The 16,297-nt window shown below is 41.9% G+C and overlaps 1 protein-coding gene across 1 annotated transcript in view; it reads left to right on the top strand.

Annotated features, from left to right (window-relative positions):
• Positions 1-16,297, top strand: part of CFAP20DC (CFAP20 domain containing) — a 476,046-nt gene that overhangs the window by 153,264 nt on the left and 306,485 nt on the right. The window contains exon 8 of the mRNA XM_082266497.1: positions 15,680-15,844. Within this exon, the coding sequence (XP_082122623.1) occupies positions 15,680-15,844 (165 nt within the window). The remainder of the gene's footprint in view (positions 1-15,679; positions 15,845-16,297) is intronic.

Here is a 16,297-nt window from a genome sequence, read left to right as displayed (position 1 = left end):
TACGTCCTTTTTTTCCCACAAACAGAGCTTTCTTTTGGTGGTATTTGATCACCTGTGCGATTTTTACTTTTTGCGCTATAAACAAAAAAAAGCGTAAATTTTGAAAAAACAACAATATTTTTCACATTTTTTTTTATATGAAATTCCCCCCAAAAAAATGTAAAAATCATTTTTTTTTTAATTTTTGGCCAATTTGTTTTCTGCTACCTATGTTTGGTAAAAAAATTCACAATAAGCGTATTTTGATGGTTTGCGCAAAAATTATTGTGTTTACTAACTAAGGGAAAGATTTGTCATTTTTGGTGTTTTTTTTTTTAACGAGTAATGGCGGCGATCTGCAATTTTTTTTTTCCGGGACTGCAACTTTGCGGTGGACAGATCAGACCCTTGACTGACATTTTTGACACTTTTGGGGGTACCATTGACATTACTACAGTAATCAGTGCTATACATATGCACTGTTACTGTAAAAATTACACTGGCAGGGAAGGGGTTAACTTTATTAGAGATCCAGGGGTTAAGTGTGTCCCTAGGGGCGTGCTTCTAACTGTCAAGGGGTGTGGCTTTTGATGTAACCACAGAGACATACGATCCTACATAGCAGGATCGTATGTTCTCTGCAGTTTCACCAGGGAGAATGACAGGCGGCTTTGTTTACATTAGCAGCCTGCCTTTCTCCCTCTCCAGCTGGAGATCGCGAGTGACATCGGAGCCGCCGGTCACTCGCGCGGTGATGGCAGTAAACGAGCGGAAGCGTGCCTCCGGCGGCGCGCGGGAGCCCCCTATTGGCTTGCGGGCGAGTGACGTACCGATACGTCACTTTGCCCTGGGGGGGTTGACCGCCGCAGTATATGTACTTGCGGCGGTCGGCAAGTGGTTAAAGGGTGCCTTGACTGAAAAAAGGTTGAGAAACACCGATTTAGCACATCAGGTCAGTGTTGTGTTGTCAGCAAGGTGCATCACACCAACATATGTATACATGTAATGCAGTGGTGTAAATGAGCCCTAAAGGTTAGTTATCTTAAGTTATCTTTCTGTAGTCTGCACCCGGAGAATGATGGTAAAGCTTGAATGGGGCAACAAAACTCCATTTTAAAAATTCTCGATGAACAGCTTAGAATAACTTTTCAATTCTATTTTGTTTGTTATTATTGTTAAGGGTTTATTTCTGGAATAATGGAAATGTTTGATTTATGACATCTATAAAGAGGTTATGCAAATATCTTAATTACTTTATGCATTCTATTTTCTCTTAATGTGTTACTTAATGCAGTCCTACTTAGCAGTGAGCTAAATAAATTGCATACTGTTGTTTAAAGATCAATATACCTGAAACACGTCCTGGTTTATATAGAGCTGCTATTATTACATCTCCAAATAGGTGTCAACAAGGTTTCAGGCACTGATCAGGCCAGAAATGATAAAGCTGTTATAATGGGGACATTGTTACTATGAGGACAATAATCTCTTTGAATTAGACCCCATACAGCACGTATGTCAAACACAAGGCCCGCAAGCCGAATGTGGCCCTCCATGCCTTGTCAAGTGGCCCTCACACCAAGTTTTGCAGCCAGAACATGGCCACATCCGCTCTCATTCCCCACTGTCACTTGTAAATACAGAAGCCTTCTGTGTTTAGAAGGGACAGCTTTGCCCTCAGTGGCTCCTGGATCTAACAGATTCCTGGACGCACTCACGGTAGAGCGCAGCAGGGACAGGTCTCCAGAATCTACGAGTAGGAATGATCTTCCTGCAAATACATAGGTAGTAGAGCCGCCAACACAGGGAGATACTTGAGCCGGGCCAGGTAGGTGAAAGAGATGTGAGGAAGCTTCATGGGGGGGTTGGGGTTACAAACTCAGTGCACCACTAAACCCTGCACTCCGTACACAGCACACCCCTGAATGCTGCACTCTGTACATAATGCACCCCTGAACCCTGCACCCTGTATGTAGGACACTCCTAATCCTTGTACTCTGTACATAGCATAGTCCTGAACTCTGCACATAATGCACTTCTGAACTCTGTACATAATGCCCTCCTGAACTATGCACTCTGTAGGTAATAACCTCCTGTAGGTAACACCCTCTTAAACTCTGTACGTAACGCCCTCCTGAACTCTGTACGTAGCGCCCTCCTGAACTCTGCATTCTGTACTTAGCGCCCTCCTGAACTCTGCACTCTGTACATAGCATAGTCCTGAACTCTGCACTCTGCATGCAATACACTCCTGCTCCTTGCACTCTGTACATAGCGCACCCCAGATACAACCCTCCCTTTGAGGGTAACCCAACTGCTGATGCGACCCTTGATGAAATTGAGTTTGACACCCCTGCCATACAGTACAGTATGTTCTCAGCATTTATCCCGCCTGAGTAGTTGATGATATTAAACAGCTTGACCATATTAAAAAAAAATATATGCAATGAGGCAGTTGAAGTGCGGCAACCTATAACAAGCAACCATATTTCAAGTCCTAGTTGCTGCTAACATTTACCTATTTAGGGCCATTTCACACTGTAACGATGCCAGACATCGCATGTGATTCACACCGCACTGCTGAACAAATAACATACGATGTCTGTGCGAAGCAAATTCACCCATACAGATTGTATGGCTAAATTTGCATCACATTCAGACCAAACTTGTGCAGGACCCTTTTTTTGGTTCGCACTAGTATCGGATCGCATGGGTGTTCACACCCATGCGATCCGATTTCTGTCCGAATTGACAGTTCGCACTGCGATATGCAAACTGATCTGTGGGTGTCATTAACTTTGTATTGACACTCCCAGCAGTTTGCATATGGCAGTGTGAACTGCCTGCGAGTCGTGTGCGATGCGGGAACCCACAGTGGATTTTCCAGGGTTCCCGCATTGCACCAATTTGAACAGAGCCTTAGTTCTAGTTACATATTTTTATGCGTCATATTTAAATGTGTTAGGCTCGGTTCACACTGGTACAATGTGGGAACGCTGCAAATCCTTTGCCATATGAAAACTGCTGGGAGTGTCCATAGAAAGTTAATGACACCCCCAAAATCAGTTTGCATATCACAGTGTGAACTGTCAATTCTGACAGGAATCAGATCGCATGGGTGTGAACACCCTTGCAATCCGATTCTGGTGCGGACCACAAAAATGGTCATGCATGAGTTTGGACCGAATGCAATGCAATGCAAATTCAGCCATCCAGTCTGGATGGCTGAATTTGCATCGCAAAGACATCGCATGTGATTTGCACAGCAGTGCGGTGCGAATCACATGCAATGTCTGACATTGCTACAGTGTGAACAGGCCCTTAAAGTCTTATCAATCTTTTTGATCAGGGAGATGTCAGAAGGTAGGGTTTAGGGCTCATCACACAGCCAATACAGTGAAGCCCTACAGTGAAGCATGGTGCTGGGGATGTTTTTCAGCGGCAGGAACTGGGAGACTAGTCAGGATCGAGGGAAAGATGAAAGCACAATGTACAGAGACATCCTTGATGAAAACCTGCTCTAGAGTGCTCTGGACCTCAGACTGGGGAGAAGGTTCATCTTCCAACAGGACAATGACCCTAAGCACACAGCCAAGATAGCAAAGGAGTGGCTACAGGACAACTCTGTGAATATCCTTGAGTGGCCCAACCAGAGCCCAGACTTGAACTCGATTGAACATCTCTGGAGAGATCTGAAAATGGCTGTGCACCGACACTCCCCATCCAACCTGATGGAGCTTGAGAGGTCCTGTAAAGAAAAATGGGAGAAACTGCCCAAAAATAGGTGTGCCAAGCTTGTAGCATAATACGCAAAAAGGCTATAATCGGTGCCAAAGGTGCTTCAACAAAGTATTGAGCAAAAGCTGTGAATACTTATGTATGTACATAGGATGTTTTTATTTTTAAGAAATTTGCAAAGATTTCAAACAAACTTCTTTCACATCGCCATTATGGGGTATTTGTAGAATTTTGAAGAAAATAATGAATTTAATCAATTTAATCAATTTTGGAATAAGGCTGTAACATAACAAAATCTAGACAAATTTAAGCGCTGTGAACACTTTCCGGATGCACTGTATCTTGAGTTTTTTTTTTTTTTTTTCTAAAAGTTTAAAGAGACACTGTCACTTTGTACATTCAGACAGCTTCACACATAGCTCACCTATCTAGGCATGGAAACTTAGCTAGCTACACTCCTTTGTCACTTATCCACACTGCCGGAGTCCTTGTTAATAGACTGGGACTTATAGGTGTTAGAGACCACATGTGACAGTGTTGGGCCTGAGCGGCCAATCAACAGGCCTGTTCACTGTCATGTATTTTGTGACATGACATTACCCCCTTGTCTGAACTATGACACCAGAGCATAGACAGGCAGGGAAACTACAGTAGGAAACAAGATTGAGAAGTCTTTGGGGAAGCATTGACTTAATATTTGTTCCTGCAGACACTGTCACTTTGCCTGAATGGGGAAGTCACAGTATCACTTTAAATCTCAATTCCAGGAAAACTAAAAGTCCTCCCTTGTATTGGGGCTGTGAATCAAGGTGGCAGATGTTGACCATACTGTCATGTACCTGGGTGTCCTTGAACCAGAAGGTTCCTTGTTTCGTAGCTTGCAGCCTTATCTGTTGTGCCACAGAGAAGCTCTGGAGTTTTGGCAGTGATTTTTCCAGTCTGATGCTTGCCTTGTACTCACTAGCCCTACCTGCTGTCGAACAATGTACAATTTAACCAGCTGTGAACAATGTACAATTTAACCAGCTGTGAACAATGTACAATTTAACCAGCTGTGAACAATGTACAATTTAACCAGCCTTTAAATAGCCTCACTTCCTGTTACTGAGTGCCTGTTTGTTTTGGAATATCTTCCTGAGTGTGCTGCTTGCTCTTTGATAGACTTTCATGTCTGAACTTTTGCCTGTATTCGTGACCCTTCTTCAGCCTGCCGAATCTGTACTTCCCCGCCAGCTTGTGCATGACTTCTGCCTGCCTGACCATTCTTAGGATTTCGTTTGGATACCGCTTTGCCCGATCTGTTGCCGGCCTGATCTCTCTGACTTTGTTTTCGCCTGAATCCTCAGCACTCAAGCTCCACTTCTGACTTTACCTCACAGGTACCTAACACAAAACAACACTGAATGGGGTCATGACATAAGATTCCAGATCATGGTGTGCATTCCCCCCAATTTTTTCAAATTTTTAAGAGAAAAAGAAAAAACAGAGACTGTAAGCCAACTACTGAATATATCTCAGCACTAGCCAAGAGGAACATAAAAACCAGCAAAAAAAAAAAAAAGAAAGAAGAAGAAAGGGGCAGACTTGGTTGTCTCCCTTTCACTGTCTCCCTTCCAGTGACTCTCTGCTGACGGCTATAAGGTTTCTGAATGACCCAGAATGGTTTTGTGTTCATCCGAATATGTGAATTTGTGCCAAGAGAACCATTTTTTGAGAAATTTGTTACGCTTATCCCTGTTCGCTGAAATCAGATTCTCCATTCTGTTTATTTCCGCTACCTTAGCCAAGTACCTCACCAAAGAGGAGAGCCGGACTGCTTCCAGGGTTCAGGGATGTAGCTTTTAGCCGCATTAGGTAAATGAGGCTGGACTGAGTTTTTGTAGGTCTTCTGTGGTATGGTATGATGGTGAAGAAGGAACCAAGCTGGGTCAGGGGGAAGTTGGTAATCAGTAAATTCTTGAGTAATGTGTTCAACCTCCAACCAAAATTTCTGGAGATGGTCACAATTCCAAATATATGCAATATGTTTCCGACAGCTTCAGCACACCTCTAACAACAGTCCACGGAGCGAGGGAACATGTTTTGGAGTTTCCTGGTGTTTAGCACAGGTGGAAAACTTATGTGCAAAGAACATTATCCTATCAATGTGTTCTGTGCATAAAATACAGTTGAAGATTAAGTTCCCACTTGTCAATAAATGGGGAGCATTAATAAGGTTATACATAAGACACACTGAGTGCTTAAGCAGTGTGTAGGCTATGCATTCTCTTTCAAAGGTGTTTAGGTTTCTCTTGAATGCTGTGTCTGGAGGGGAGAGTAGAGAGGAAATGACCGAGTTAAGCCAGAAGTCCAAGGGACCAAGTTGCCAGCGTGAAGTCATTTCTTGTAGTGAAGGTCATAAATTCCTTTTTTTAAGGTGTCTGGCTTGGAACATGTGAGCATGATCAAGGCACATGGAATCCTCTAGACCCGGACCGGAAAAAGCGGGGATTAGGCCCCCAATATTTCTGCATTTTAAAAAGACTTTTCAACAGAGTTTCCATGTAGACCCAATAGTGGGATGGGCTTTAAGCTCCGGGGGAAATTGTCAATAACGGAACTTTGGAAGCCGCCTGATCTATCCAAACCCATTGGGTAAAATCAGCATGTCGGTACCAATCGATGACCAGCAATAAGTGACAAGCAGCATCCAGAAGGCCGATAGCCCCATATCAATAAGCCAGCCACAAGAACCCAATGGGGGGTCGGGGGGCGAGGCGGTTAATGCGCTCACAGAAATTGCATGAATAGTCTGTTTAAGCTTTTTTTTTTTTATATATAAGTAGGGACATGCACTAGAAGGCTCTGCAGGAGATAAAGTATCCATGACATAAAGTTTTTTTGTTTATTTTTTTCATGAAAATATCCTGGTTTGCCACGTTGCCAGGTCTTGTTTGATATTCTGTTGAAGAGGGGGGAAATTAATCTGAAAGGCAGTGGACAAGTTGACGGGGAGGTGTATGCCAACATATTTTATATACAATTTGGACCAATTGAACGGGATGTGTAATTGTAAACTCTGAAGCAGAGAATCTGGAAGAGAAACATTTAAGAGCCTCCGATTTCTGGTAATTGATAATAAAATTGGCAAGAGCAAGATGTCCAGTTCTACCATCAGGTTTGGAATGAAAATGGTAGGATTGGTTTTATAAAACAATTGATCATCCACGTAAGAGGCTATTCCCCGAGTTTTTAACTTTAAAGGAGAACGCCAGTTAAATGAGGGCATAAAAAGTGTACCCTGCGTAGGTGAACCAGTTTTTGTTTCTTCTTTAAAATAATAAAAAAAAGAAGTGAATTAAAAAAAAAAAATTTACAAAATGGATATGTCCATTAAAAGGAAATACTGGTGTCCAAGATCTCCATGTCTATAACTGCCCTTTTCACCATATTTTGATATTCCTTTTTATCCACATTTTGTATTTTTCTCTTAAATTCTTGAATAAAAATACTGATGTTGATAAAAGATTAAAAGCTTTTGCTGCAATCCTGTAGCACACAAGGAATGTTATGTCAATGGGAGCATTTCACAGACAATTGTAATCAGAACTACATAACAAAAAGAAAAATGTGCTTATTTCTAGGCAGGCATAATGTATATTTTAGAAGTTTTTACAGGCATAAAAGGAGCAAAAAAGGTCACAAATATATATCATAACATTTATTAGTTCCTTGCTCTGCTTCATAATAGCACATTTTTATATGCGTGGAATTATCCTTTAGGATAACTCATATTTCAAGTCAGATTGCACTTTAAGGGATTTAGAAGCTAAAATAAAAAAAATGATGTAAAGCATATAAAAAGTGACTGCTTCTTGCAGTTAAATATCTAAGCTTGTCTTGAATCTGAAATGTCATTTGTATCTGGAAAAACTTCAGCGGAAGATTAAAGATTAGTGACAGATTTAAAAATAAAAGATTCAAGTACGTATACGCTGAAGATATAATGGAGATTGCCATCCTGTTTATCACCTTCTCTGTGTGTGCCGCTGTCAATTAATGCAAAAATCTCTGACATACTGTAGTTTTTTCATGATTACCAACTGCACATGGTAATTTAAAAGATTGCAGACTTTGGACATTTGCTGAAATGTGCAATACCCCCTCTATAGTTATTTTGAGTGGGCAGAAGATGAAGATGGTTTGAAAACCCTATTTATAGTCAGCTGTATAGTTAATAGCCATTAAAAACTTCTTTTTCGAGCTCTAAAACAGCTTTTGCTGCATTTTGAAGCTGTATACGCAGAAAGGACACAGAGATTGTCAGTGCTTTTTTATATTCTTTACATTATCATGATGTGAGTACACAAGATTTGCATAATTGTAACTACATGTTTTTCTTCTCCTCTATTTGATACATCGTGATTTGTTTTGTCATGTGTTCTATATATTAGCATAGTATTTCTTGTATAGTGCTAGTGTATTTGTTAGTGTTTAACAAGGTGGCATAGCTTGCACACGTTTTGTTTTGAAATTCCACCATAGATTGGCTGTTAAAATGGAATCTCAAAAGTTAAAGCCTAAGAGAAGCCAAAATAAAAAACTGGAAAATCAGCACAAAGGACATAGCTTACGGTCAGTAGGATGTTTCCCTTGTCCTAATGCCTCTTCTATTAGGTAAGAAAAAGTACGGAATCAGTGGTTTTTCTGGGAATTGCCAACATCCCTGTGATATAGACCAAAGAACAATTACCCTAAAGAATGGGACTTTAATTGGCAATAACCAGGACATGAGTATTACGTTTTTTTCAAAACTTTATTGTACAAAAATACAAATTATATCACACAAAAACATATGAAATTGAACAAAACACTTAAAAAACAAGTACGTGGCCTAGAGTTACGTCTCAGAAGCTAGGAGTGACTGAGATGTCCGAGGGGGGACCAGACGCGTTTCGGTCAGTCGCCTTTCTCAGTGGTCCAGGGAACAAATCTCAGACACATACAGACATCATAGATGAGACGAAGAAAAAGGGGAGGCCCCAGGGATTGTTAAAAGGCAAACAGATGAAAATCTGTATTTCCAAGAGACTGCTGTATTCCTACTTCTCTGATCATGTATTTTGGCATATAGATAGGTATATGCTATTATGCCGTGGCAGATTGAAGGGCCAGTATTAGACAATGATTGACAATAGTTGGAGAGGCAGGGTGAGGGTAGTAGTGACAGCAGAGGTGGCCGCACCTATACACAAGATTCCCTCAAGGATCCCAAAAGATCAGTCAGCAAACGGAAGACGTAGTCTTACATAGCTCCATTTGTGGATTCCCAATGGGGGTAGGTTCCATATGGGTGTTCTTCTATTAGGTAAAATCCTTGTCTGTCCATGCCCCCCACTGCCACCGCTGTAATTTTTCGGTGTCATGATCTATGAATGGGGGGGAGGGGGGGTGGACCTGTTTTGGATCAGACCAATCGTCTGGTTGAGTATTTGCCCCCTTCCTGATTTGGCCTATATAATCTGGTGCATGCACGAGAAGAACCACACTGAAGCGTCTTCAGGTAAGTGATACTTCCTTTATTGCTACTGGATACATGGGGTTATATAGGCGAGCGGCTAGTGTCGTGGGCAAGTGCGTCATAAGCATAGCGTTATCTGATTGCTTGTAGCTTCTGATTGGTCATGTCCATGTAAGGTAAACTTCCTTCAGGATCTAGGTGTCATCATCTTGGGTGTAGTCCTGGATGGAGGTGCCATCTTAGTTACACGAGCTTCACTCAATGGGAGGGGGAGCTGCTAGCGGCCTTTTTGAGTAAGGAATAAAAAAGCATATTTACATGTACAAAAATAGTACAAAAATAGACATAGAAAAATAGACATTTTACCTAATCTATCACAGACCATTCAATCATTCAATCATCCTATTTAATTTAGTATGGCTTGGTAGGGAGGATGGGCATAGTCAGGCAGTCTTGATGAGAGCCTATAATGGCCCTTTCATTTTATTAAACTCTGCCACCCCAGAAGATTATGGCATAGGGGAATAGGCGGAGGAAGATTTCACCTAAAAGAAGAGACATCAACACAAGGGACATGTCCTGCTGACGTATATGTTATGGCCCTTTGCTGATTTTTCTAGTTGTATTTTGGCTGCATGTACACTTTAAGGTAGAACTATAGGCAAAACTTTTTTTTTTTTTTTTTTTTTTTTACATTTTGGATAGAGCAAAGGAGGGTTATAGCCCTTTTCAGACTTTCTTTGCCATCTGTGACCCATTGTGGAGATTTACTTTCACTTCCTGTCCCATAGCCAAACAGTAAGTGAGAGGAAATCCCTGCAAATTAAGAGAATTTCTTAGGGACCCCCAGGTCACCCAAACTAGTGTCCCTATTGGAAGATTTCACTTCTATTACTTTTCTGGGGACAACCCAAAATGTGGGATTTTCTTTGTCTTTCACTTTCAATAATAAAAATAAACAGAACGCATAGAGAGGGGGGATCTACCTAATGGGGACACAGACAACAATAAATACTGACAAGCATTTTTCTAATCCCTCTGCACTCTATCTAAAACTAAAAAAAATGTTGTCTTTAGTTATACTTCAGGTTAAAGGAAAAGTGTCAGCATAGAGGCTACTATTGCTGCCCCCTTCATTCTAAAGATGTAATTTGCCTAGCTAATATGCTGAACCTCTGATTTCAATTGCCTAAATAAAGTATTCAGTTAGGTATTTCTGACATTTATCTGAATTTCTTGAACTACGTCCTTGTAGATCTAAAGTGTAATCTCAAATACTAAGATCTTATATAAGCTTCAAAGTGGGAATTAAGGTCTGCTGCGGAACCCCAGTATTATCTGCAGTCCTAACTCTAAATTTTGAGAGCCTCCATAGTAGAGGCACGTGCATTATAATGGATAGGCAGAGGGCAAGTGAGCCTGGAGGGAGCCCATCCCTCCTTAAAGGAACTGAAATGGCTCTGCACCTTACGTATGTATTTGCAAATGTGCGCAAACTAAACCCCTGTTCTTAATGCATACTGTTAGGATAGATCAGTTGGCAGCAGGCTGGTCGGTAAGTTGAGCTGGAAATTTTCTTTGGTTTTTGTTTGACATGCATTGACCTTCCATGGGCTTCCACCTAAGGCCAGTAATAGGTGGGGGCAGTGGCCATTTGTTTGTACTGTTGGAATACTGACGAGGGGACGCACTGGACACCTTTGCTGCCATTGTGCTATATGCTGGGTGTCCAGTGTGCCCCTGCGCCTTTTGGAGAGGGGTGGGCTCCCTCCAGGCTCACCTGCCCTCTGCCTATCCATTATATGTGTTCCTTGCTGCAAAGGCCAGTTATAGGTGGGGGCAGTCGCCATTTGTTTGTCCACATGCTCCCTCGTCACCATAGACCTCTTCACCCGGTCTTCTTCAGGGTTTGGTATCTTCAGCCATCTTAAATTGGCCAGCCCAAGATGGCGTAACTGACATAAGTATGTATGGAATTGTTTAGCGTTCTGACACCCAAGCCATATTGAGATTGTACACTCACCTTTACATGCGTGGCTCAGTGGACAATCTAAAGAAACTTGCTAGCAGGGAGAGAGGAAGCAGCTGTTGCAGAAAAGACATACAGGGTCTCATCTGCTACAAAGGTATTCCTACTAGAATATTTTTTTAATATATACACAAAGTTCTACTTTCATGTGAAAGTGATATTAAACCCAAAAATAAAAATGTTATATATTGCAGCTTACTAATCTGTAAATGTGATGGCTGCATTGGCTTTCTTATTAGGTTTTTTGCCCTTCAGCTCATCCAGCTAGTAACACGTTTCTGGTCCTAGGGAACCATGAGGGAAACTGGGTTTTTATGTCCACCAAAGACGCCATATGCATTTGTATGATTTGTCCATTTTTCTTCCCCAAAAGATTCCTCATTTTCAATATGTATATTGCGATAAGGTGACATCACATTGTATTTTACCATTCCTGCTAAACCTTGGCATTGTTAAGAGTCTATTATAGACACATAAGTGACTCCAGCTGTTATGTAAGAGAGCAAAGCTCTCTTCTTAGAGTACAAGTGCTTCTTTATTCTGTGTGTTTCAGATCAACAGTGCATATCAATACAACTGAATATATGAAAATGAATTAAAGATAGCTTTCTACTTAGGCTGAAGCTATTATGTGTGCACTATTTAGAGCTGATATTATATTGCCATCTACTGTTAAACTATATGTAACATGTAACATTATTGTGACTGCCCCTTTAAAGGAGAACTACTGGAAAGGATTACTGTATTCCTAGAAGGGGAGTATGGTAGAGCAATTATAGTTCTCAGGTGTATCACATTAGTTAAAGGCATGGTGATTATATTGTATCTGATGTTAGCATGGATTCAGGCATGCTTTTAGAAATCACATAGCCCCGTATAGCCTATCTGACAGTATCAAATCATATTTTTGATAAAAATACACTAAAATCAACTAGCAGCACTGCAAGGAAGGGGCATCAGTAGATCTGTACTGTGGTGGGGACCACAAGGACAGGGGGGATCGAAGGTTGGTGGCAAGGATCTGTCTTCAGAGTTTGATCCCCCTATAACTCCCCAGCAGTAGCTGAAGTAGGCAGGAGGGGCCCTGAGGGATCTGTATTGTGGGCAATCAGGACAGGGAGGATCCCTCTTCAGAGTCCAATCCCCCCATATGGCCCCTGCAGCTGCTGAGCCTGGCGGGAAGGAAAGGAGGGTAGCCAAATGGCAGTGCTGCAGTAAAGGGAGCTAGACTGTGGGGGACGAGGACAGGGGGAATCCGTGTAGAGGGAGGAGGGAAGGATCCATCATTAGAATCCTGTATCCCTGTGGCTTCCCTGCAGAAGCTAAAGCTGGCAGGAGTGAGAGAAGGAGAAGCCAGATTCACTGCAGAGGGAACCACATGGGGATCACTCATGTATACAGCCTGGACCACCAAAAAAGCAGCATAGCCAGACCTCCTGCTTTGCAGGTGCCCAGGCCCCTCTGCTGAACTGATGTGGTCCAGGCCCCATACAGGAGGAAAGGCAGTACACCCTTATCGGCGGCCCGGCATTTGGGTATTCCAGTGTTGGTTTCCTCTCTGAAAAACATACTTCTAGGATGAAGCCAGGCTCCAGCCACAACTTTTGGGTAAGGGGTCGTATCTCTGTCAGATTTTCACTAATGGCTGTTACACTATAGAGGAGCTTTTCCTACATATAAATTACGTGAATTACATCCATCTTGGTCCTTGAAGTGTAGAAAAATCTCACTGATGTGAACACACAGCAATAAAATCCTGGAAGTAGAAGAAAGGTGTTGGGTACTGGATCACTTAATGCGATAGAACACTCTAAACTGAAAATTTGCCCTACAAGTAAGCTTATAGTAAGTTATACCTATAGGTACTGTGAATATCTGCTAAACTTGCACAGTTATTAAATATTCACATCGGCTTCGAGCTGCTGAGGAGGCAACAACTCAAGCCGACCCCAAACCGCTGCCGCCAAAGCGCTTGGTATTTGTCATCCAGGGCCCGGAGAGGGATTAGGCCTTGTCACCGGCTGACTGTTCGCTGTGGGACCGCCGCCTGTGTCCGTTGTCAAGATTAGTAGTGGCCGGCGGGATGAAGCCCTCCCCCGGGAGGCGCGCTGTGCTGGAGCTGAGGCAACTTGCGGAGGCAATAAGAAGATCCAATATCACTTGGTCCGTGGGGATTAGACCATCTACCCAGCTACCTGTCACGTTCTGGCTGAGGGAGATTTCATTTCCAATGCCCAATTCATCCTACATCTGGTAAGAGGCTCTTAAGTGTGGTTCACACGCAGGGTGGATGTGCATGATTTCTGCATTTTGGATTGCTTACGATATTTATATATCTGGTAAGAAGAACAGCCAGCTGGTGGTGGGGATCTTTCTCACGTGGATGTCACATTTTTTGGGACGTGGTTCCAGCACCCCTATATTACCACAACGGTTTCACAAGAAACACATACCAATTATTTTCACAGTGTGGTTATAATCTGAAGGACATTTACTTTTGGACTTTAACTTAGGAGATTTGTTACTTTGTTTGCACTGTATTTCATTATATATATTGAGCTGATTCATTGTAATCGCATCAACACGTTTAGCGCACCAATTAATTTTAACAATGATGTAACAGATGCATGCACAGTATGCTCTTCATTCAGGGCACACTGAGTGTAACGATTGTAGAGAGCACCGTGTCATGATGGTGAATCCAGTGCACATGCGCTGGAGTGACGTCATCGCAGCCTGGCCATTCAAATGGCTGGAGACTGCAACCCCGGAAGGTTGACTGGGCAAAGATGGAAGCTCAGGGAGCGCTGACAGCCCAGCACTGGAAGGCTCTGTTTGAAAGGTAAGTCAGTCAATGTGCTATATGCTGTGCATTCTAGCACATTATAGCACAAACCTGAAGGGGCCCATTTGAAAAAAAAAAAAAAAAAAAAAACATGTTTGTAGAATTTACTACCACTTTAAAGTTGGATTTCTCCAAACTTTCTAAATAAAGGGCCAGTTAAATGTCCTTCAGAATTAAGGGGCCTGACTGTGGTCATTGAAAGTAGAAAACGCCCCAGCATCAGTGGGAGTTACCAGTGCCTCAGGCTTTGTGCTTAATTTTAGTAAATATATTTAGGTAGGGTCTGTGGTCCGTAGGATGAGGAATAGTGCCCCATTATTGGTATTAGTTGGAGAAATAAGGCCCCACTATTGGTGTCAGTGAGAGGAATAGTGCCCCATCTTTGGTGGCAGAACGTACCCCAGATTTAATTTTATTCAGATTATTTGTCTCATAAAATCCAACACATTTTAGGAGTTCAAAGGGTACCCCATTCACCAGGGCTTGGTAATGTTGAATAAAGCATATACTAGATTGATAAAGTTGTAAGTATCTAGAGTAATCATGCTAATCACCCCTCAGAATCTCTACAATTTTTTTTTTACTCCAGTACATGCTTGGATCAATTGTACCAAGCTCTGATGAGGTGGAAGCCTTAGAACCCCTGAAACTTGTTCTATTTTCATTACATAAGATCCTGGTTTTGGCTCTTTCCTCTTTGAAGTAAAATCCTAACACACATTCCAATTCTTCTTCATGGTTGGTACTGAAGATTTATTTTATTTGTTTCTACCTTTGCCATCGGGAAAATTTCCACTTGCTTTCTGTTTTGTCTGACAAAGGGAAAAACATCAAAGGAGAGTATACACCACCCAGGTAGGTCTGTATCCACAGTCCATTGTGGGTGCTGGACCTCGGTTCGCCACCGCAAACAAAGTAATATTGAGGAAATGGCCGCATACCACGAGAAGACCTGATTCTTTATTCATACATGTACAAGGTACAGCAGGATGGACATGGTAGACGCGTTTCACACAAACTCAGCGTGCTTGTTGAGCACGCTGAGTTTGTGTGAAACACGTCTACCATTTCCATCCTGCAGTACCTTGTACTTGTAAATGTACGAATAAAGAACTCTGTTTTCAATCAAGTCTTCTCGTGGTATGCGGCCATTTCATCCATATTACTAAAGGGAAAAACACATAGGAAGCAAACAGAAACATTTCAACTTTTCAACACTCTACATTCAAAACTAAAAGAAAAAAATGTTTTGGCTGGATTTAGTCTTGAATTCACCTTTGACCAACAGAGACATAAGACTGTAAGCTCCTCTAGGGCAATGACTGATGTGAGTGCCCTCTGTAAAATGCTCTGAAATACAGAATATTGTCATTGTTTAAAAAGGGAAAATAAAAGGAATGTTAGCATTACCAAGATCCATCAGTTTGAAGGCCCCTTAGAAACCGAGCAGCATACGCTGTAATTAAATATATTCTCTCAGTTAACATGACCCTTTCATTGATTGCTGCACTTTTCTGAAACATCCAAATTTTACAGCGACATTACATTGCTAAAAGGTTGTTATAGAAACATTTTCATTTTCTTACAGATATATATGGATCTGCGTTGGCCAGCAGTGAACCCACTGATACACTTCCCCGAAGCTGCCAAATTACAACAGATGTGGATCAGGTCACACAGGTGCTAGATCTCATAAGGTTACGTCCAAGTGAATCAAGGGAAGATGCGAGGTTCGGGATCCCAGGGAATGGAGGTATTGTGTTATATACAGTTCTCAAAGTCTTAAAGAAATACCATTCTTATCTAAAGCATGTAGGGCACATTGTATGCTTTAAAAATACTAACCTAGACTGGGCACATACTGTTTTTTTTTTTTCGATAGTGTGATTGTACTACTAAAATTGCCTGCTATTGCAGATGCATGTAGTGACGATTGACTGCACAAACTCGGAGCATTGTGGTATCACTAACACCTCCATTGTTCCTTATATGTAGCGATTGATTGCTAGTTGCTAAGGATTATTTGTGGGGCGATCGTGGGCGATGATTGCTGTAGCAAAAATCAGCCACTCTTTCAGTTGCTTTTATTTCTTGTATCAGTGAGCAGTCCACTCCACTGTGCTGTAGAACTTCCAACACTTTCAAGTTGGAGGCTGCTTTCCAAAGGAACATAACCTGAAGTTAAAGTGGTAATAAACCCAAAACC

Source organism: Pelophylax lessonae, assembly GCF_965119305.1.
Source record: "Pelophylax lessonae genome assembly, chromosome: 8".
NCBI lineage: Eukaryota > Metazoa > Chordata > Amphibia > Anura > Ranidae > Pelophylax > Pelophylax lessonae.
This window is presented reverse-complemented; position numbering and strand designations above follow the sequence as displayed.